Source organism: Mesoplodon bidens, assembly GCF_964165515.1.
Source record: "Mesoplodon bidens genome assembly, chromosome: 18".
Taxonomy (NCBI): Eukaryota; Metazoa; Chordata; class Mammalia; order Artiodactyla; family Ziphiidae; genus Mesoplodon; species Mesoplodon bidens.
Genome location: NC_138175.1, coordinates 50,794,734 through 50,817,401, shown reverse-complemented (window position 1 = coordinate 50,817,401; position 22,668 = coordinate 50,794,734). Strand labels below are relative to the sequence as shown.

Here is a 22,668-nt window from a genome sequence, read left to right as displayed (position 1 = left end):
GTTTCTGGGGCAGCAGAGGCAGAGAGATGACCAAGGTCCAGTGGTCACTGGGGCACCAGTGTATCCTCATCAGACGGGTTCTGTGGTGTGATCGTGGCTGGGCTCTGGTTGGAGGCCAGCTGTTCATCGCGTTCTTGATCACTTTCCAATCCTGGCTCTCTAATCACTCCTGGGAATCTGACCGGTCCCGAGTCCTCTCAATCAATTCCCTTCCTGCCCAAGAGGTTTCTGTTGCTTGGAACTAAATCCATGACTCATGCGTCCATGCTCTGCTTACACTGAAATACCTTTTTCTCATCTTTTCAGACTCAGCTTAAGACATTCCCTCCTCCTGGAAGCCCTCTCTGACCTCCCAGGCTGGGTCAGCTGTCTGCTCCAGGCTCCTGCAGCCCCCTGGGCTGCCCTCGTCCCAGCTTTGCCCACTCTGTGTCACCACGGTCTGGGGACAGTTCTGTCTCCCCCACCGGACTGGGAGCCCCAGGAGGGCAGTGATTACTGCCACATGCCCAGCATTGCCCGGCCTGGGACTGGGTACAGGGCAGGGGCTCAGGGGACGCCAGTTGGTTTAAACTTAGGCAGAGGGAGGCTTGGGTCCCTTTGGGAGACACTTCCACTGCTCCTCTGGAAGAGGTTTCCCAAGAGGCATGGAGGAAAGAGAGAGGGATGAGAATGGATTGTGGGAAGACTGGGTGTATAGATAACTCTCAAGGAAATGTGGGGTTTTTTTGCCTTGGATATCTGGGTTTGGGTCCAGGAAATTTTTTTTTTTCCACGCTGGGGAAAGGGAGTTGAATGCCTGATTCTCTGAGAACTTGGGACTCTGGACTCCTAAGTCCTGAGGGCGAGACTCCTGGGTCTGAGAGGGGAGGGGTCTGGGAGTCTATAGACTGCTGGATCCAGAGGAGCCGGGTCTCCCACTCTCAGCTCTGGGAACCCCAGACACTAGGGTTAGGCAGGTGGGGCTCAGGCGCCGGGGACTGCCGTTCCCGACACCAAGCTGCCCCCTGGTGGCCACTACGCTCCTTCTCCACAAACCAGAGGACAGACCCGGCTTGGCAGTTTATTTCCGCTTCCCAAACCCCTTCCAGCCCCTGGGGCTCCCTTTCGCAGCGCATCTTGGTGCCCTGTGAGGTGGAAAGAGCGGTGGGTTAGATAGTGTCACACCCAGGTGGGGTGGGGCGGGCAGGGCCAGGCTGAGGGAGGGAACCTGGACGGTGCGGGGCCCTCACCTGGCATCCAGGCCTTCGTGGGTCCCTCAGGGGCAGATGGAGGGGAGACTTTCTCTTTAGGAGTTTCTGCAATAGGGAGACTTTAAGGGGGGATGTCCATTTCCTAGGACCAGTGTTTCCCTTCCTCCCCCACCTCCTCCTCCCTCAGACCCAGGAGTCCTGGACCCCAGCTGCCCTCTCCACTTACCCTCTGGCGCCCTCCCTGGCCTGAGGGCTGGAGGTGATTTCCAATGAGGCTAAGGCCTCAGTCCAAAATCTTGGCAAAGTTAGAGGGGCTCGAAGTCTGGGGAGCGCCAGAGGCGCCTGGAGGGGAGGAGATTAAGAAATTTTGCAGATGAGCTGCAGCTGTCAGGCCGACAGGGATAACCCAGTGATGGCGGGGATGGGGGGTGGGAGGGGGGGGTGGGAGGGGGGGTGGGCAGTATGGCAGGGTCTTGTCCCTAGTCCATGCTGTTTTTTCCCCCTAACACCTCTGAAAAAACTTTTGTTCGTCCATCCATCCATCCATCTACCCATCCATCCACCCATTCATTCCCCCTTCTATCCCCCCATCCATCCATCTGTCCGTCTGTCCATCCATCCATCCATCCATCCACCCATTCATTCATTCATTCCTCCCACAAATTTCCTGAGCAGCTACAGTGTGTCCGGCACTGTTCTGGGCTCTGAAGAGTCAGCCAGGAACCAAATAGACAAAAATCTCTGTCCTCATGGAGCCAACAGTCTACTAAGCAGGAGGCTTAACATGAGTCATCAGTGCCTGAACAAGGAAATATCCCAGAGTGTTAGGTGTCCTTCAGAGAACTGAAGTAGTGGAGGGGGAGAGTGGGGGGTGATCAGACATGAGGGTGGCTGGGGAAGGCCTCTTGGAGGAGGGGAAGGTTGAACAGAAGCCTCCGTGCAAGAAGGATGTGGGCTTTGCTGGCTTGTTAGAAGAACAGCAGGGGGGCCATTGTTGCTGGAAAGGAGTTGAAGGGGTGGTAGGAGGTCAGAGAGGCGGGGAGGGGGTCAGATCCCCAGGCCTTATGGGCTGATGGAGAGGATGTTGGCTTGAATTCTTGGAGGCCTTCTAAGAGGTGAGGGAGGGGATCTGATTCGGGTTACAAATGCCCAACCTTGCTGACTTCACCACAACTCCTGGAACCCATGCCACACTTGTCCCTATTCTCCACATGGAGACAATGAGGATGGGAGAGGTCCCCCGTGGCCACAGCAAGGTGCCTGGGTCCCTCTGAATGATGGTGTCAACCCCTAGAGGGGGATTTCTCTGCTGGAGAAAAGCATTGTGAGGGAGCATGTCTGGCCGGGGGATTCATCCAGTGATGAATGGATGAATCCCCTCATGGCAGGGACTGGCATCACGCCCATTTCACAGACAAGGAAATCAAGGATGAATTCTGGAGTCTGGAGCCAGGGGCCTGGATTCCAGTCCTGACTCTCACCTTTGAGCTGGGTGACCTTCAGATCTTGGAGCCTCAGTGTACCCCTCTGTATAATAGGGATCATAATAGCATCTACCTTATCAGGTTGTCATGGCAACTAAATAACAGCGTTAAAAAGCAGCACCAGGCGTATAGCAGGAGTTACACACGCATGTTAGCTCTTCTCATTATGACAGTCACCTTGCTGGGAAGTAGCACACCCAAGGCTCTCTTCTGCAGCATGTTTTGAACAAGGAAGGAATAGGAGTTGACTGGAATTTGAATCAGGCAGGGTTTGGGAAAAAGAGGAAAAGGCCTGCCAGGCGGGGGGCACAGCCTCGGCATAGGTGTGACCATCTGGCCAGAGATGCCTGTCATCCTCTGTCCCCTTTCATTGTCCTCAGAGCTGAGTGCCTCTGAATGTTTCCATTTGTTTTTGGCTGCAGGTCGGGATCTGTTTTTAGCTTCCCTGGCTGGTGTCACCGCCCCTGCCCCCCCTCCCAGCTGGCTCTCTTGTTTGCTGTGGTCGAATAATGTTCCCAGACTTCCTGAGCTGTTTGTTTGAAGACTGCCCAGTATTGATTGGATCTGGTGCGTACTCAGCCTGAGATGTTAACAGAGACCTCCCCCGACCTCCCCACCCCCTGCACCCCAGGAAGCCAGGGGCTCGGAAGCCAGGGGGGTGGGGGGGGAGAGAAAAAGCAAGGCCAGGGCTCACTTAGAAGATAAGCAGGTGATTTTGGGGGGTTTTAAGGTTTCTCCTCTTTCAGGCTGTGTGTTTGGGCAGGTGCAGTCACCTCTCTGAGCTTTTTTCTTCCGGAAAATGAGGAGAGGAACATTTTTGACTTCATAGGCTTTTGGGGAAGACTCATTCCATGGATTCATTCAACACCTATTTATTGAGCACCTACTATGTGTCAGGCACGATTCATATAACAGAGAATAAGGCAAAGTCCTAACCTTCAGGAAGGTGACAACCTGCTAACGGTGACAGAAAACAATAGACTATACACTCTGCCAGCCAGTGCAAAGGACTGAGAGAATGCAGCTGGGCAGGGGCTTGGAGGGACAGGGGCACTGTTTTCAATAGGGTGGTCAGTGAAGGCCTCCCTGAGAGGATGAGATGAGAAAGTAAGCCTGCAGAAAAGAGATATAGGCAGAGAGAACAGCTCGTGCAAAGACCCTGGGGTAGGGCACACCTAGGATGCTGGAAGGAGAGCCAGAAAGCCAACGAGGGGGGATGAGTAAGGGAGAGAAGAGAAGAAGCCATAGAGGTGTGGATGCCAGATGGCACCTCGTAAATGGGTGCAAAGAACAAGTGCCTGGTCTGTGCCCCTGAGCACCTGGTCAGACTGGGGACCCCAGGGATGAATGGGACCCAAGTTGCCCACCTCAGACCAGTGCCTGACTCACCACCTTCAGCTGGCATTTGCTTCTCAGACTCTCAGGAGGCAGATCCAGCCGAGGGGGCAGGGGAGGAGTTGAGGGGGTCACCTAAGGGAGACAGAGGGTGGGGAGGGGGTTACGAGCTACCATTTTCTTCTCACCTACATGTCCCCCTGCCTGGAGGCCCAGCATTCAGGCACTTTCTAGGCTTTGGAGGTAGAATGGAGAATGAGACAAAGTTCTACCCTCAAGAGGGTTGGTTATACTAGAGAAAGCCATAGCCCCAGCCCCTAAGGGATGCAAAAGTCTGTGCCCCTGGGACCCCCGAATCCTGTCACCAGCACCCTCCTCCCTCAGACCCTAGGGATTCCAGCTCCAGCTCCTGCCTGGCCCTACTTACCTGCTGCAGCTCCTCTTCCTTGTCACCGCTGTCCTCTGAGTCCTCAGCAGTGGCGCTGGCTTGGAACACATGGATACTCACAGCCTCTTGGCCCTGGATCTTGCAGCGGCAGAAGGGGCAGGTCTGGCTGTCTGAGCGCTGGGGGAGTGAGGAGGGAAAGGATCAGGGTCTCCCTGTTCCCCACCAGGTCCCCTGGGACTAAACAGAGTGATGTGGGGAGGACAGACAGAGGGAGGGAAATGGAGAGAGAGAGGAGGAACTGTGAAGGGAGAAAGACGGAGAGAGAGATGCAGGGCAGAAAGGAGGGGCTGGACCACAGCTGAGAGACCCAGGGTGCTGTGTAGGTCTCAGCCTCACAGTAGTGATGCTACGGGCTAGGAATGCCTGAGACACTCAGCTGGGCCATATGTATTCACTGTGGGGAGCCCCACAGACACCCCGCTGCCATCACCACTGGGGCCAATGTTATGGCTGGGCCAGCCCTTTGGTTCTTTTTTTTTTTTTTTGCGGTACGCGGGCCTCTCCCGGCTCAGCGGCCATGGCTCACGGGCCCAGCCGCTCCGCAGCACGTGGGATCTTCCTGGACCGGGGCACGAAGCCGCGTCCCCTGCATCGGCAGGCGGACTCTCAACCACTGCGCCACCAGGGAAGCCCGCCCTTTGGTTCTTATTATGACTGCAGGGTGCATCTCAGCATCAACCATCAGGGGACTTTGAAGAACAAGATTTATTACTCACGGGTCCTGGAGGGTACGGGAGGTCGCAGGTAGAGGGAAGGGAGAGAGGCAGGGAGGGAGGCGGACCTGGAGCTCTGCTTTGATTAGGGGCCAAATGGGGTGCCTAGGGTTTCTGGGGTTCATTATTTGTTGGCAAATTTAAAACAGAAGAGCAAGAATCAGGGTACAGGAAGGGAAGAGAGAAGCAGGACCACTCCAACGCTCAGTTACTTAGGGCTTTCTAAAGGGAAATTTCAAGGGTCGGGGTGGCTAGTTCCTTACCTAGTTGTTTTGTTAGTCGCTGTGTCCGGGAGATGGACGTCTTTGTTATGATAAGCTCCGCAATCAAAAGCTTAAGGTCTAACACTTCCATCACAATGGAAAACTTAGTATCAGGCACCCATACTCCACAGGGGTTCCCTTTACCCAGAGGCCTGGATCCTCCCTTGGAAGGTCACTACCATCAGCCCCATTCCCCTGAGAAGGCAGCTAAGCTCAGAGAGGTAAAGCCACTGGCCCCAGATCACCCAGAGAGGGAATGCTATGGGCTAGGAATGCCTGGCCATATTTATTGTGGCCAGTCCCACAGACACGCCCCGCCCACACCAGGGCCAATGTAGCATCTTCCACTAATAATGTAACTGGAGAAGGAGAAGCAGAGGTGACAGATGCAGAGGGAGAGAGATAGAGGCATAAATGGAGCAAGCTTCTCCTCTCCCTGGGCCTCAGTTTCCCCATGTGATCGACGAGGCATGTGGGCGATCCTCTAGGGGCTCTTACTATAGGGAGGTGGGGGGACCGGGCGGGAAGGCAGGGCAGGGTCAGACCCACCTGCCAGGTAGCCAGGCAGCGGCTACAGAGCAGGTGCCCACACGGCTTCACCTTCACGTCCTTGTTGCTCTCGGCACAGATCTTGCAGAGCTCAAATGTGGAGTCCATGGCCCAGTACAGCTGCAGCTGCTCCTGGCAGGCGAGATGGGGATGACGAGAAGGAGTGGTGATATCAGACATGGAGATGCAAGTCGGGCAACAGGAAATAAGTGCCAAACCTCTGCACCAGCCCTGAAGCCTCCCCTAAGTTCAAGGCCGTGTGTCCCAATGCCTCCTACGTGTGCTTTTGTTATGGGACTTGTTCTCTGGGGGTGGTCTACACTCAGGGTTGCCAGATTCAGCCAATAAACATACAGGATGCCCTGTTAAACTTGATTTTCAGATAAACAATGAATACATCTTGAGGTCTAAGTGTGTCCCGAATATTGCACGGGATATACGTATACTCAAAATTTTGTTTGTCAGGTCTCTCACCCATGGGATGGCTGGAAGACTAAAAGCTGACACAGGGGCTGCCTCCAGTGAGTGCGCAAAGTGCATTAGCTGCTCTGATGATCTCAGCGGTATCATTTCCTGGTTTTATTCCCATGAAAAGCCCTGGGTAAGAGGCAGGGGGAGCTGTGTTTTCCAGGGGAGGAACAGACAGGCTCAGAGAGGCTGTGATTTACCCCAGTTCACGCGGCCTCCAAGCCAGCACAAAACCCCAAGCCCTCTGCGAGTCCAGGGCCTGACTCACGGGAGGGGACCCCTGAGCCATGGTGCAGTGGATGGGGGCGGTGGGCGGTGAGCCGGGGAGGGAGGCCGGGCTTGGGCCTCACCTCCGACACGTGGATGCGCTGATAGGGTTCCATCTGGCAGAGTTCGGTCAGGTCCGGGTTGTGGTTCTTCCCATCTGGGTAGAGGTAGCTGGGGGAAGGGAAGAGGGGGTACCGAGGGGCCCTCCAGCACCCCTCACCCCGCCCTGGAGCATCTGCCCCAAATACATAGCTGGCCTGGGGATATTTTCCTTCTCTTCTCCTGAAATTGGGATTTTCTAGGGCAAGCTGTGTCCTCTCAGGCCCCCAGGGTAGGGCTGTGTCCCCTCAGACTCCTCAGGAAGGGCTGTGTCCCCTCAGACCCCCATAGAAGGACAGACTAAGTGACTCTAGCTCCGGAAACTCCAGATGCATGAGAACCAGGAAACATGAAATCTCAGGCCCAGACCTCCCAGAACTTTACCCGTCCTAGAGTCTTCAGGTCCCAGTGTACTAGCATCTTAGTCACAGATTGCAGGAGTGACCAGATCCTAGAGTCTTCGGCCCACAGGGCTGGAAGGACCCCCCTAGTCCGTCTACACTATTCTCACTTCACAGAGGGTGACCGGGGCTCAGTGTGGGACCGGCTATGCCCGAGGCCACAGGGTGAGGCCTGGAGGGATGCAGAACCAGGGTTGTGGGCCAGGTCTGAGAGCCTGGCTCCAGGTCAGCCCACAAGAAGGCTCTGCACACCCTGGGTCTCCCATCCAGGTCATAACTGCACCCCCAGATCAACTCGAGGCCACAGGTTCCCCAAGGCCAGTGGCTCTGCCTGGCCAGCCAGGTAGAGCAGTGCAGGCACCCCAGCCTGGGCCCTGGTGCGGCTTCCCACAAACACACTGTGTGACCTGAGCTGGGCAACTCTACCTCTCTGGCCTCAGTTTTCTCTTCTGTGAAATGGACTTAATTGTGCCTAAGGCAAGGATGGGTGGTGAGGATTAAGTAAGACAGTGCTCAGAAAACAAGCAGGACTTGCCCCCACACATAAGTACCCAGTGAGAGGGGAACTGCTAGGATCAATGTTAGACCCAGAAAACTGTCTTGCTGTGTGGTAGAAAGAGCTTGGGGTCCCCTGCCCCCTCTCTCTTGATTTTCCCGTCTCTAAAATTGTGTGTGTGTGTGTGTGTGTGTGTGTGTGTGTGTGGACACATAGCGTAGGGGGGTTAAACCAGATGGATGGTATTCACACTTATTTTAACTCTGGGAATCCTCCACTGAAATCTGACCTGGATCTTAGTACTTTATTTGTCAGGCCCGAATTCTGAGCCTGGCTGCCTGGCTTCAAACCCCAGTTCATTAGCTCACGAGCTAGTGTGTGACCTGGACAGGTGTCTCTGTCTCTCTGTGCCACAGTGTCCTCAGTTATCAGATAGACATATGATAGTATACGTCTGGGTATGTGTGTGTACACGCGCGCACACACACACACACACACACGCGCGCGCGCACACACACACGCGCGCGCGCACGCACGCACACACACGCGCACACCGCGCACACACACAGACACACACGCACACACACGCGCGCGCACGCACACAGACACACACACAGACACACACGCGCGCACACACACGCACACACACACGCACGCGCGCGCGCACACACACACACACACACTAGATTTTCATTACTCACAGACTGTAATTTGCAGGCTTGCCTACTTGCTAAAATGTATTTGGAACCTCAAAATCAATACTCCCTGTGGCACTTTCACAATCATTCATGACCAGGCCCGCTCCCAGCTGAGGATGAACAAGGCAGCGTTTGGCCTTTTCCTTTCAGTTCTCATACTGTAAATGTGTCCTTTTTACAGTCTGTTTGATGCCCCATTTTCCGCAGTTTAATGCTTTTTCTCGGTGACTTGGCTGGCTTAATGCCCCCCAAAGAGAGCGCTGAAGTGCTGTCTCATGTCCTAAGCACAGGAAGGCCGTGATGTACATTATGGAGAAAATACGTGTGGGAGATGAGCTTCGTTCAGGTGTGAGTTACTGTGCTGCGGGCCATGAGTTCAATGTGAATGTATCGATGATATATCAATGTATTAAGTTAGGTGTCTTTAAACAGAAATACACATAAAGGTTATTCTGTAGCGACTGGTTGACAAACATGTGACCAGAATCTTGCAGGAACCTACAGCTGTATTTCCCCTAGGAGCAACGGCTCAGGATTCACTAATTCAGTGTTGGCTGCGATTTTGTAGAACAGGACTACCGCAAATAATGAGAAATAACGAGAATCAACTGCGTATCTATCTGTCTGTCCGTCCGTCCGTCCATCCATCTACCTAACTACCTATCTAATCTATGTATCCATCCATTCTCTCTATCTATCTACCTACCTATCTATTTATCTATCTATCATCATCCATGTATCTATCCATCATCTATCTCATAGTGTATCATATAGATATGACCGCTAGCTAAGGAGGCTCTGGTTAAATGTCCAGGGTGAGACTTGGGAACCTCACCTACCGATTTTTCCCCTCCCGTCCTACCCAAGGCAGATTCCAAAAGAGGGGCCCTGGGGCAGCCAAGATTACAGATGGAAAACCCCAGTCTAGCTTTTTGCCCAGGTCTCCTTCTGCTCTAACAGTCTAAATTCTAGACTAGGATATGGATATCTAGAAGCAAAAGCCCTTGAGTGCAAGTCCAAGGAAGGGGACCACTGGGGCTGTGCCCAAGTCCCACACACTCCGCCAAGAGCTGCTACTAGCCCAACAGGGCAGCTTTGTGGGAACTAGAAAAGGTGCCCTTTCCTCTGGACCCTTGTCTGCCACCTGCTGGCACACTGTAGTACTGCAAACTTATGTTGTCTACTCTGTGAACCCCGTGCCCTCAGGCGTGGTGATCTTGGGCAGTGCTCTCTATGCATGACCTTTCGAAGCGCATTCTGTTGACACCCTCTGCCTGCTAGCATGGTGACTCACAAGCCTTCCTTTTGTCCTTCCAGGAGTGCCTGGAACAGAGGTTTGTTGAGAGGGATGGTCTGCAGGATGTTGCCATCTGAGCTCACGAATCCGATGGCCCACTGCCCCGGGCGAGTGCAGCTGGGCCGGAAGATGTAGCTGGAGGAAGAGGTAGGAAGGGATGGGGTGAGGGAGTGGTCACTGCTGTCCTTTCTGGAACTTGCCAGCCCCCTTCACCCTGTTGGGGATCCAGGTCTCTAAGTCCTTGCTCCCTTATAAACTTCTAGGCAATGAGGCACTAGATCCCTGTCTGCCACTATAGGGAATGTCTGCTGTGTTCACCTGCTTGGCTCCTCCTCCACCTTCACTGGGGTTTAGACAAAGCTGATTCTGGCTTGGCCAACCAGTCCATTTCAGGACCCCGACCAGAGTGATGGGAGTCAGCCTTGGGACTTTTGCTGGAAGTATTAGGAGTAAGGCACTCCATTTCTATAGGGGTTGATAAGCTGGTAGGGTGTAAAGCTGGGGCTTCTAGAAACCATTTGCCACCATGAGGAAAGACTGTGGTTGAGAATGAGGCTAACAAAGAGGAAAGCAGGGGAAGAGCAGGAACTGATTTCTGACAATAGCACTTGAGCACCTGGATCCAGCTGTGCCTGAAACCCAAACCTGGTCTTTTCAATTATGGGCCTTAATTCATTTCTTTTTCTTTCCCTTTACACCAGTTTGAAGTACAACTGGAAGAGTGCTAATACATACCATCTTGAGGGTCCTGCACCTCAGCCCTGCAAAGACTTAGGAATCTGACATCCTATTCCCTTAACTTCCAGGGAGCTCAGTCCCTCAATTTTTAGCCCTCTAGAGGGATCCAACAGCTCAGAACTCCTGGCCTGAAATACTTTAAGGACTCAAGTGTCTGGTTTCCCAGAAGGTGGGAGGTCATATTTAAAATATTTAACAGATGGTACTGCATGGGCTCTAACCTATCAGAAACAAATCTTATCCTGGGGCAGGGTCTTCAGGCCCCCTTGCCAGACCAGGTATTGTCCCTTTAGCTGCTGGATCAGGGGCAGGTCTAGGTGGTCCCAGGAGAACCTAGGTTTTAGGGGGCACTCAGCATCCTACCTCTGAGTTCTCGACTCTCTGGGGTCCCATGTACTGCGCCCCTTTGGTTCTTACTTTCTGCAGGATGTCTAGGCCATCCAGACACCCCAGCCTAGGACCCAGACCCCTGCACCCTCGGCAGCCTTCTCCTCTTGAGTCCTGGCCCTTTTACCTGCCTGGCTTGTCTCTGTAGGTCTGCAGACGTGCTCGGACCTCATCGTAGGTGAGGAAGGCCATGTAGCCTGGGTGGTTGACGGCCAGGAGCTGCCAGTTCTTGAGGAGTGTTGGCCATGGCTAAGGTGGGGCAGTGCTTGGGTCAGGGAGGGGCTGCTGAGGAAGCAGCACACACCCCTAGTGCCTCCCAGAGTCCAAGAACCCAGACACCTCCCTCACTCCCAAAGATATTCCCTCAGGAATATCTTTGACACAGAAGATTCCAGACCCTTCCTTCTCCAGAACCCAGGAATCTGGCCCCCATCCCCCTCCTCCCTCAGACCCATAAGCCCAGGCCCTCAGCCCCTCCTCCCCCAGGACCCAAGAGTCTGGGCTTCAGGCATTGGCCTTGCCTGACCTGGAAGAGCCTGGTGAAGATGTCAAACTCGAACATGGACACATGGCCGCTGCAGGTGAGGTCGATAGTGGAGCGCAAGGCCAGGGTCGTGGAGCCAGGCTCCACGGGGTGGCAGATGCACAAAAGCAGCTCAAACTCAGCCCAGGGCAGCACACACCTAGGTGCAAGGGCGTGGCGGGGAGGGGATTGTAGGTGAAGCCTCTGGGAGGCTAGAATGGGAGCACTTCTGGGAAGGAGGCAACAAGGGGCCTGGATCCTGGGTCTGAGGGAGGAGGGGCCAGGGGCCTGGATCCTGGGTCTGAGTGGGGAGGAGCGGGGGGCCTGGATCCTGGGTCTAAGCCGGGAGGGGCCGGGGGCCTGGATCTGAGGGGGAGGGGCCAGGGGCCTGGACTCCTGGGTCCATGGGCAGGGGCAGGATAGGGTCCCAGGGGTGGGTGCTCACTCACCGGGCTCCGCAGTGATCTCTCCAGAAAGTGTGGGCCAGGACCTTGGTTATCTGGTACGTGTGTCCACAGTATTTGCCCCCAGGGAAGAGTGCGCCCAGCTCCGCGCACATGTAGCTGAAGATGATGGTCAGTTTGGCCAGCTGTCGCCTGTGAGGTTGGGCTCTGAGGACCTGGACTTGACCTTGGGGCCCCCACTGACACCTCCACCCTCTGGCCAGAACACCCACAGGGGTGAGGCCCCCAGAATCTGTCTAAGGTGTCAGGATAGAAGTAGATTCCAAGACTGCCTGCTGCAGTGCTCATGCCTCCCCACCGAGAACCTCAGTGTCCCCGTCTGTGAAGGAAAGGGAGGTACTGCCTAATATCCAAGGCATCCTCCGGCCAATAAATCCCAGCCTCTGCCTGAAGGCTTGCCTAGCTCCACGTGGGGACCACTAGGGCTGGGGCCATTTAGGGCGGTCTGAGTTCGGAGACTCCCTGTTGTTTTTAGCAGCACTGGGTGGTGGACCCCTGTGCTTCCTCCCGCTGGCTGCCTCCCTGAGGGGCCGTTCAGGACGTGGCGAGCAGTAGAGGGTAGGTCTGACACTTAGTTGTGTGATTTTTGGCAAGTTCCTTCCCCACCCCACCCCTGCTAAGCCTCAGTTTCCTCAACTGTGAAATGGGCATAAATACAGGGTAAGTACAGTCTCTGCTTCACAGGGGGAGTGATGAGGATTCTTACCCATCTCACGAGCACCTAAAATGCCAAGCGCCACCTGGTATAGAGTCGGCACTCAGGGCATGTTAATTGCTATTACTGTTCTTATTATTTTATATTAATAGCCTCCAGGTCTGTAGGATTCCTGATGCCTTTTTTTTTTGGCTGCCTCGGGTCTTAGTTGCGGCACGCGGGATCTTCATTGCAGCGCGCAGGCTTCTCTCTAGCTCTGGCGCGCGAGCTCCAGAGCACGCGGGCTTAGTTGCAACACGGCATGTGGGATCCTAGTTCCCTGACCAGGGATTGAACCCGTGTCCCCTGCATTGAAAGGTGTTTTCTTAACCACTGTACCACCAGGGAAGTCCCCCTGATGCCTTTTATAGGGCCACCCTTGACAGTTTCTAAGCACCCTCCCTTCCCAGAGTCTGTAATATAGTCACTATTCACATGTGACTGGTCCAAGTTGAGATGTACTCTAAATGTGAAATACACACTACATTTCAGAAACTTAGCGCAAAAGATAAAAAAAAAAGAATGTGAACGATCTCATTAATCAACACCTTATATTGATCATAAGTTGAGATATATTGGATATAGTGAGTTAAAGAAAATGTTACTAAAATTTATTTCACCTAAAAAAACTTTTTGTAATATGTTACTAGAAAATGAAAAACTACGTATGTGGCTTGTATTAGATTTTAGTGGGAAGTCCTGGTCTAGAGTCTCCGTCAAAGAGTTGCTAGGACCCCCAACTCTAGAAAATCCACTGAGATACTCACTGAGCCCCTAAGCTTCCTAGTTTCTAGAACCTACTGCATCTAGAACAGTGGTTCTCAGTGGAGTTATACCACCATTCTAAGGAGCTTCTAGAAATTTACTTGAGGCTGGATTGTGGGGACAATCCCCTCCAGTTAGATTTACCCACACCCCAATCAATTTTCTAATGTCCCATCAGACATTCGTGAAGGTGGAAAATCCGTTTATAATGATCTGAGCTTAGAACCCAGTTCAGTTTCACATAAGCATTTTTTATGGCCACGCCCCGCAGCTTGTGGGATCTTAGTTCTTGGACCAGGGATTGAACCTGGCCTCTTGGCAGTGAAAGCATGGAGTCCTAACCACTGGACCGCCAGGGTATTCCCTACATAAGCATTTTTTGCACTTTGAAAATTGATTCTGAATTTTACAGAAATTCACTATCCTATGTATCCAGGGAAGTCTGTTTGATTCAGCAACAGAGTGAGTCTTCCCTCCAAGTGCAAGTGTCTGACTAGTCAATTCTACCTTCCAGAATAATTGTAACTATGCCTTGGCATTTTCATTTGAAATATAGATAGTTTTATTATGAAGAACATTCCTTTTATCTCTTCCTTATAATACATTTTGAGCATTATAGTGGGTTTTTAAAAAAAGAATTCTGAATGGGTAGGTTATTTGCCCTATGTATTTCATTTCAGGATGGATTTAAAGAAACACTACAAAATATTTGCTCTAAAGAAGGGGCGTGGGGGCCTGTTGGGATTGAGAGCGGCTGTTCCAAACCTTGTTCTGGGCTCTAGGCCTCAAACCTCTGACCCTGTCACTCAGCAGCCCTTTCCCCAGATTTCAGAACCGGAGCCGGCAACCTGCAGACAAGCGCCAGGTCCTGAGCTAGGTCTTCCTCAGGAACTAAACAGGCTCTGGGAGTCCCCCAGGCGAGGGCAGTGATGGGGGCTTAAAGCGCACTTTGTCTAGCGATCCTCGTGCAGGAAGCTCCCTGGGGTCTCCACATTCCAGGATGTGTGTCTAAATCCCCTGGGAGAGCAGCCTGCTTCTTAGCCAAGAAAGAGGGGAAAGTGGGGAGCTCAGTGCCCAGGTGCCCAAGGAAGGAAAAACCTGGGTGGCCCAGTTTTCCATGTTCCTTCAGGGAGAAGGGCTTGGGACCGGGACCCCTGGGTCCGAGGAAGGAGGGAGCTGGGAGCACGACCTGGGACCCACTCGCGAGCTCACCTTTGTCCTGGCGCAAGGGCTCACCTGAGTCTGGAGCCCTCCCGGAAGAGCTCGTCGTTGGCAGTCTTCCGGCCCCGGGGTGGCAGCAGTGCCGCCACCTGCCTGCTCTTGGCCTCCAGGTTAGCGAGATAGACCACGAGAAAGTCCTCCGCACCACCGGGACCCTCGGGGCCGCCTCCGCCGCCCGCCCGCCGGGCGTGCGCCACCTCGCGCAGCAGCTGCGCAGTGCGGGGCAGCAGGTCCCGCAGCGAGGGGGCACTCGAGGCGAGCCGGGGGTCCCCGCATTGCTCTTCCAGGCGCTGCAGCAGCCTCAGCGCCCGACCGAACGCGCTGGATTCTCTCCACTGCCGTCCCCGCAGGGCCGCCGCAGCCATGGGTCCCTCCGACGCCGGAGGAGGTGAGCGAGCGGCCGGGAGAGGCGCGGCCCCGCCCAGCCCGAGGTGGGGGCGGGACGGGGCGGGCCAGGTGAGGGCGGACCCTGGAGAACCCGGGAGTGGACTGCCGGTACCTGTGTCCAAAGGGGGCGGGGGCTGGGGACGCTGGCAACTGGGTTCCTTAGAGATGGGGTTCAAACGTCTGATCACCAAAGAAAAGCCGGATGGGGTGGCTTTGGTGGGTGGCGATAGGACCTCCTGAATGGGTGGGAATCGCGGGTAAGATGCCTGGGCCCCTTCTGGGAAGGGCTGAGGACTGGGTCCCAAGATAGCAGTGGAGGAGGGGTTGGGGAAACCTAGGACTTTTGTTGGGGGCGAGAGTGGGGCTGGGAGTTTAGCTACCCAGACCCTGAAGGGGATGGGGTTGGAACGTGGCTTTCCTGGGTCCGTGGCTCAAAGTTTGGGTCATGGGTCGTGGCATGGGATTAAAGGTCAGAGAGCTGAACTTTCTAGGAGGAAATGTTAGGGAAATAGTGTGATTCCTCTGTCCCTGAGAGTTGGGAGAAGGGTGTCTGAGGGAGCAGGAATTTGGTGACATAATTCCTGGGTCCCCACAGCAGGGGCCTGCGAGAAATCGGGCTGGAGTTGAGACACCCAGATTTCCAAAGGAGGCGGGGCCTCCTGGGTCCTCAGGGGATGAGGCGGGAAGATGGAGTTCATGAATGTTGAGGCCCAGGCGCGGCTGCTCAGCGCAGGGCTGAAGAGACGTAGTTCTCTCCCCAACGTGCGCCACCTGTAGCATCTCCCCAGCCAGGGATGTGCGCTGGGCGGCCACGGCGCGGGGGCGTTGTGGGCCGGACCGTCCCTCCGCCCCCAAGGCATCCAGGCCACGCCCCTGGGCGTCCTGGCCACGCCCCGGCCAGGAGACTGGCCAAGTTCGGATTACAAATATGCACATACCTAGAGAATTTCCAATCAGAGAATAATAGTAATAGCTAACATTGATTAAACATTTACTCTCTGTCGGTCCTTGTGTGTCAGGCTTTACATTTTCTCACTGAATTCTCAAAAACTCCTTGAGGTAGGAGGAGGAGAGGGATGAGGATGAGAGATGAGGCTCCCATTGCACCCCACTCTCCTCCTCAGCCCCCATCCCCATCTCTCAGAACCCGAGAATCCTTAACTTGTGGAATCTTCGAATTTACGTCTCAGACTAAGTGAAGACCGGGGCTTTGCCGTCAGGATGGAGGGGTCTGCCTCCCAGCTCCCTGCGTTCTTGCGTCCTCTGAGCCTCAGCTTCCACCTCCGCGAAACAGGATGAAAACCCACTGGCCTGGCAAAAATTCAAAGTTTTGATTATACCAAGTGTTGACCAGGAGCTGATGGAAGTGTAAACGGACAAATTGGGTTGGAGAATAACTTGACAGGATCCATCAAAGCCTTGGCAGGGCAAGGCCATTGCCAGCTACCTCCTTCAGAGCCGTGGCTTGTAAACACTTTTGCTCACATTGGGACGTTATACACCCGAAACAAACAGTTTCACAGGGCAATCCTTACCCCGACTATGTGCATGCGCTTTCGTATCTTCTATTCAATTTAATTTAATTTCATCAAAGGGAAAATTGTGTTTGCAACCCACGAAATTGATTTCACAACCCACTAATGGATCTTGTTGGGCAGGTTGTAAAATACTACCCTAAGAAACTCCAAGAGACGTGTTCAGGGATGTTAATTGCAGCCTTGTCGGAAATGGAGAAAACTGGAAACAGGGCAAGTGTCCATCATCAGAAGCAATGAATACATTGTGGTATCCGTTCACAAAGGACTCCCACAGAGCAGTTCAAGTGAATGAACTGGACACACATTCCAAGGACCTGAGTCGTAAAAACGTAATGATGAGTGTACTGTGTTGAATAGTACCCCTCCCCCATTTGTGTCCACTGGAACCTATGAATGTGACCTTATTTAGAAAGTTTTTTTTAATTTAAAAAAATTAATTTATTTTATTTATTTATTTTTGGCTGTGTTGGGTCTTCGTTGCTGTGAGCAGGCTTTCTCTAGGTGCGGCAAGCGGAGCTACTCTTCCTTGAGATGTGCAGGCTTTTCACTGCTGTGGCTTCTCTTGTTGCGAAGCACTGGCTCTAGGCGCGCGGGCTTCAGTAGTTGTGGCATGCGGGCTCAGCAGCTGTGGCTCGGGGGCTCTAGAGCGCAGGCTCAGTAGTTGTGGCACACGGGATTTGTTGCTCCGCAGCATGTGGGATCTTCCCCGACCAGGGCTCGAACCCGTGTCCCCTACATTGGCAGGAGGATTCTTAACCACTGCGCCACCAGGGAAGCCCAGAAATAGCGTTTTTGTAGGTGTAACCCAGTTAAGATGAGGTCATACTGAATTAGGGTGGTCCCTAAATCCAATATGACTGGAAATTTGGACACAGACACAGTTATACCCACAGGGAGAAAGCCATGTGACAACGGAGGCAGAGATTGGAGTGATGCATTTATAAGCCAAGGATTCCTGGGAAACACCAGAAGCTAGGAAGAGGCAAGGAAGGACCCTCCCCTAGAGCCTTCAGAGAGAGCATAGTCCTGCCAGCACATTGGTTTGGGGCTCCTAGTCCCCAGAATTTTGAGAGAATAAATTTGTTGTTTTACGCCACTGAGTTTGTGGTCCTTTGTTACAGCAGCAACAGGAAATTAATACAATGAGTTAAAAAAAAAAAAAAGCAAGTGCAGAAGGATTAGTACAACACAATGTTGTTTATAACAGGTAAGAAAACCTGCAAAGGGAATTCCCTAGCGGTCCAGTGGTTAGGACTCTGTGCTCTCACTGCCGAGGACCCGGGTTCAATCCCTGGTCAGGGAACTAAGCCCCCACAAGCTGCACGGCGTGGCCAAAAAATAAAGAAAAGAAAAGAAAACCTGCAAAACCAATGCTCTATATTATTGGGGGATGCATTGTATGTGATAATAGTATGAAACCATGAGTGGTAATGTTGAGCATTAAATGCAGGACATGTCGAAGGAAAAAGATGGACTCTGAGGATACAATGGGACTGTGATATCGTTAACGCTTTAATTAAAAAAAAACTGGGTCAAATATGGCAAATTGGTTAAGAGTTCATATAGTTGCAAAGTGGATACAAAAGCAGTGGATGAGGGTTTCCCTGGAGGTGCAGTGGTTAAGAATCCACCTGCCAATGCAGGGGACATGGGTTCGAGCCCTGGTCCGGGAAGATCCCACATGCCGCGGAGCAACTAAGCCCGTGCTCCACAACTACTGAGCCTGCGCTCCAGAGCCCATGCTCTGCAAGAAGAGAAGCCACCGCAATGAGAAGCCCGCACACCGCAAAGAAGAGTAGCCCGCGCTCACTGCAACTAGAGAAAGCCCGCCCGCAGCAACGAAGACCCAACACAGCCAAAAATAAGTAAATAAAATAAATAAATTTATTTTAAAAAATCAGTGGATGATAAGAAAAGATACTGAAAAATCATTATCATTTAGGGAAATGAAAATCCAAACCACAAGGACATCCCACTTCACACCTGCCAGGAAGGCTATAATCAAAAAGACAGACAATAATAAGTATTGGAGAGGCTGTGGAGAAACTGGAACCCTCAGACAGTGCTGGTGGGGATGTAAAATGGTGCAGCTGCTTTGGAAAACGGTTTGGCAGTTCCTCAAAATGTTAAACATAGAGTCATTGTATGATCCTGGAATTCCATGCCTATGTATATATATCAGAGAGAACTAAAAACATATATCCACACAAAGATTTGTGGAAACAACTTAAATGACAATGGATAAATGGGTAAATTAAACGCAGTATTCCCATATAATGGAATACTATTTGGCCATTAAAAGGAGTGAAATATTGATACAGGCTACAACGTGGATGAACCTCAAAAGCATTATGCTAAAGTAAAAGAAGCCAGTCACAAAAGACCACATATTGTACGACTCAATTTATATAAAATGTCCAGCATAGGCAAATCTATAGAGACAGAAAGAATATTAGGGGTTGCCTAGGGCTGAAGGAAGGGGGTCAGGGGGAAATAGGGAGTGACTACTAATGGGCAGGGGGTTCTTTTGGGGATGAAGAAATGTTTTAAAATTGATTGTGGTGATGATTTCACAACTCTCTGAATTCACTAAAACCACTGAATTGTACACTTTAAATAGTTGAATTGTAGGTTATATACATTATATTTAATAAAACTGTTTTTTAAAAGTGGAGGCCGGACCCCAGGGTAGCCACAAGAGGGCGCACTAAGCACAGATTTACCTCCTCCCTTGGGAACTGAGTTTCTCAGGCCCTGCCCGCAGACCCTGGCCACACCTCCGATAATCTGGCCACGCCCCAAGGTTCTGACCACACCCCAGGATATGGCCTGCCCTTCATCCAGGCCACGCCTCTGAAACTTTGCCCACACCCCCAAGACCCTGGCCACACCCCGAGACCTTAACACACCCTAAAGCCCATGTCACACTCCAAAGCAGAGTCTGAAGCAGCAAATTCACACTCGCAACTCCCCAAGCTCTGAGCACAGATGCGTGCACAGACTTAAATCCTCTTAGAAACACAGAGCCTTAAAACCACGACTTTTAATTTGCAAGCGTTCTTTTCTTTTCTGAAATCATTTTAAACTTATAGAAAAGTTGCAAGAATAGGACAAAGCTTTCTTGTATACCCTTTACCCAGACTCATCAATTGTTAGCAATTTGTCAATTTGCTTTATTATTTGCTCTCCCCCTCCCTCGAACCATTTGACAGTAAGTTTCAGCCATTTTACCTCTTTGCTCCTAAACACTCCGATGTGTATCTCCACATCTAAGAACATTCTCTTACACAGTCACAGTATGGTTATCAAAAGCAGGACAGTTAACAGTGATACAATACTAGCATGTAACACTGCAGCCTATATTCAAATCGCCAGTTGTCCCCAAATTATCCTTCATAGCAAACCATTTTTTCCAGTCCAGGATCCAATCTGAGATCATGTATTGCATTTAGGTTTTTTTTTTTTTTTTAAATTTAGTTTATTTATTTTTGGCTACGTTGGGTCTTTGTTGCTGACCGCGGGCTTCTCTTTGTGGTAGCTTCTCTTGTTGCAGAGCATGGGCTCTAGGCACGTGGGCTTCAGCAGTTGTGGCTCTTGGGCTCTAGAACGTGGGCTCAGTAGTTGTGGCACACGGGCTTAGTTGCTCCGTGGCATGTGGTATCTTCCCGGACCAGGGCTTGAACCCGTGTTCCCTGCACTGGCAGGCAGATTCTTAGCCATTGCGCCACCAGGGAAGTCCTGCATTTAGTTTTGATGTCTTTATATTGTCCTTCAGTCTGGTACAACCGCTCAGCCTATCTTTGTGTTTCATGAAGTTGACGTTTTCAATAAATCACAGGCCACTTCTTAGCTCTTTGGTAAGATGTCTAGATTTGGGTTTGTCTGACATTTCCTTCTGGTGGCAGGAATATTATAAAAGAGATGCTGTGTCCTTCTCAGTGCATGGTATCAGAAGGTACACGATGTTGGTAGTCCCATTCTTGGTGATGAATTCCTTCGCTTGGTGAAGATGAATTGTGGAATCCCGGACTCACTGACTCACCAGTTCAGTGTCTCCCCTTTCTGGGCCTCAGTTTCCCTTTCTGTAAAATGGAGGTGTGGCTGACTTGAGGGTCTGCTCACACACCGAACCAGTAGATGTGTTCTGTTTAGTTCTTATGCTTTTAAAAGCATTTTGGGGGGACAGCACCCACATTTAAGATTTGGCAGATTTCACGCAAGCGCTTGGAAAAGATATTCTCTGACTGAGCATCTGGGTTTACTCAGGGTGGTGATAACAAGTGAAACTTTGCAACAGGGGCTGGGCCCCCGGAGAAATGCATTGTAAGTATGACTTCTGGCTCTAGAATGCAAGGACTTTCACAGATGAGAACAGTTCTTGGTGGTGGTGGTTAAGGGGGGTGTTTAATTCTGGGAAGGCTGGGGGGGGACTGGAGACCCTCTATATAGCCCTTCTCCCCTCTCCTTGGAGTCCTTCTTCAGGGGAAGGGGGCTGGGTGTGGAAGGACACGTGCCCAGTCCCAAGGTCAGGAAGCTGAGAGGGGGTTTCCATGTGTGGAGAAGCCAGATCCTTTGTTTTAGAGAAGTAAGTTACCAAGGTCAGGGCCGGGTTCATCTTTTGAACCCGGGGATAATTTCTCACACACAAAGCGGCACATCACTTACAGTCTGGACCCACAGATACAAGGAGATCTTGACACACACTGCAGGCTGGTGATGGGGCTGGCACCTACACTCTCATCAAATCCTCATCAACCCATCAGCCCTCAGACGTGGGCATTATTCCCATTTTACAGATGCGGAAATGGAGGCTCGGGGCCTGAAGTCACCTGATCAAGGTCACATGGCTAGGGAATGGAAGGGCTGGACTCGAACTCAGTTCTAACTCCGGGGCCTGTGCTCTCAACGATACACCACCTGTTATCTTGCACCCTTTCCACACACACATGCATGTGCACGCACAGAATAATAGGCACAACCACAAAGAAACTTCCTGTGAGTCAAGAGGGCCCAGCGACTATGAGCGTGGGTTTAGGAGGCAGGAGACCTGGCCTTGGATGGGCAACTTGCTCTCTCTGAGTCTCAGTTTTCTCATCTGGAATATGGGTGCCATCATGGTCAATACATGGCTGCTAATATTTGCTCCCAAATTGGTCACACAGTGTGACAGGGGACCAGACACAGCCACAAAGAATCGCGGACACCATAATGCAATGGGTAATGGGTGAGGCTCACTCATTCTACCATCACTTCTCAGGGGTCTGCTCCGTGCCAGGCAGTGTGCTGGCTGCTGTGGGTAGGGCAGCAGGAGGAAACTGCTCCCTCCCAGGGCTCACGGTCTGCTGGAGAGACAGTCATTGCACATGACCTTGCTCATGTGGTGGGATTATCACGTGGGAAGTTCTCACACACAGCTGCTTGCAGGGCCCAACAGTCACCCTCTGTAGTGGGTTGAGCGGTGGCCTCCCACAAAGATATATCCCCATCCTAACCCCCCAGAACCTTTAAATGTGACCTTATTTGGAAAAAGGGTCTTTGCAGATGCACTTAAGGTTAGGATCTCAAGATGAGATCATCCTGGATTACCTGGGTGGGTTTAGGGCTAAACCTAATGACAATTGTCCTTATAAGAGCCGGAAGAGAAGGCACAGACACACAGCAGAGGAAGCCATGTGAAGATGGAGGCAGAGATTGGAGAGATGCAGCCACAAGCCAAGGAATGCCAGCAGCCACCAGAAGCTGGAAGAGGCAGGGAAGGATCCTCCCCTAGAGCCTTTGGAGGGAGTGTGGCCCTGCTGACACCTTGATTTTGAACTTCTGGCTTCCAGAACTGTGAGAGAATAAGTTCATTTAAAGCCATCTAGGGGTTTTTTTGGGTTTTTTTTTTCATTTTTTTTGTGGTACGCGGGCCCCTCACTTTTGTGGCCTCTCCCATTGCGGAGCACAGGCTCCGGACGCGCAGGCTCAGCGGCCATGGCTCATGGGCCCAGCCGCTCCGTGGCATGTGGGATCTTCCCGGACTGGGGCACGAACCCGTGTCCCCTGCATCGGCAGGCGGACTCTCAACCACTGCGCCACCAGGGAAGCCCCTAAGCCATCCAGTTTATGGCCATTTGTTACAGCAGCCCTAGGAAACCAATACGTCTTCCAAATCAGGCAGCTCTAGGGACACCATAGCCCAGAGGCAGCATGAAAAGCACTGGCACATGGTCACAAACACACACAAAAAGACGAACGGCCACC

At 52.2% G+C, this 22,668-nt stretch overlaps 1 protein-coding gene across 1 annotated transcript; it reads right to left on the bottom strand.

Moving 5' to 3' along the window:
• Positions 1–929: 929 nt before the first annotated feature.
• Positions 930–14,865, bottom strand: CBLC (Cbl proto-oncogene C; the record flags this gene model as incomplete). The annotated part of the gene is made up of 12 exons (XM_081216971.1): positions 930–1,124; positions 1,230–1,295; positions 1,417–1,532; positions 4,064–4,144; positions 4,437–4,574; positions 5,983–6,114; positions 6,801–6,888; positions 9,706–9,843; positions 10,961–11,082; positions 11,360–11,516; positions 11,806–11,952; positions 14,516–14,865. 11 exons carry the CDS (start codon positions 14,863–14,865, stop codon positions 1,286–1,288), a joined length of 1,479 nt encoding a protein of 492 aa, XP_081073097.1. The 3' UTR covers positions 930–1,124; positions 1,230–1,285.
• Positions 14,866–22,668: the final 7,803 nt, after the last annotated feature.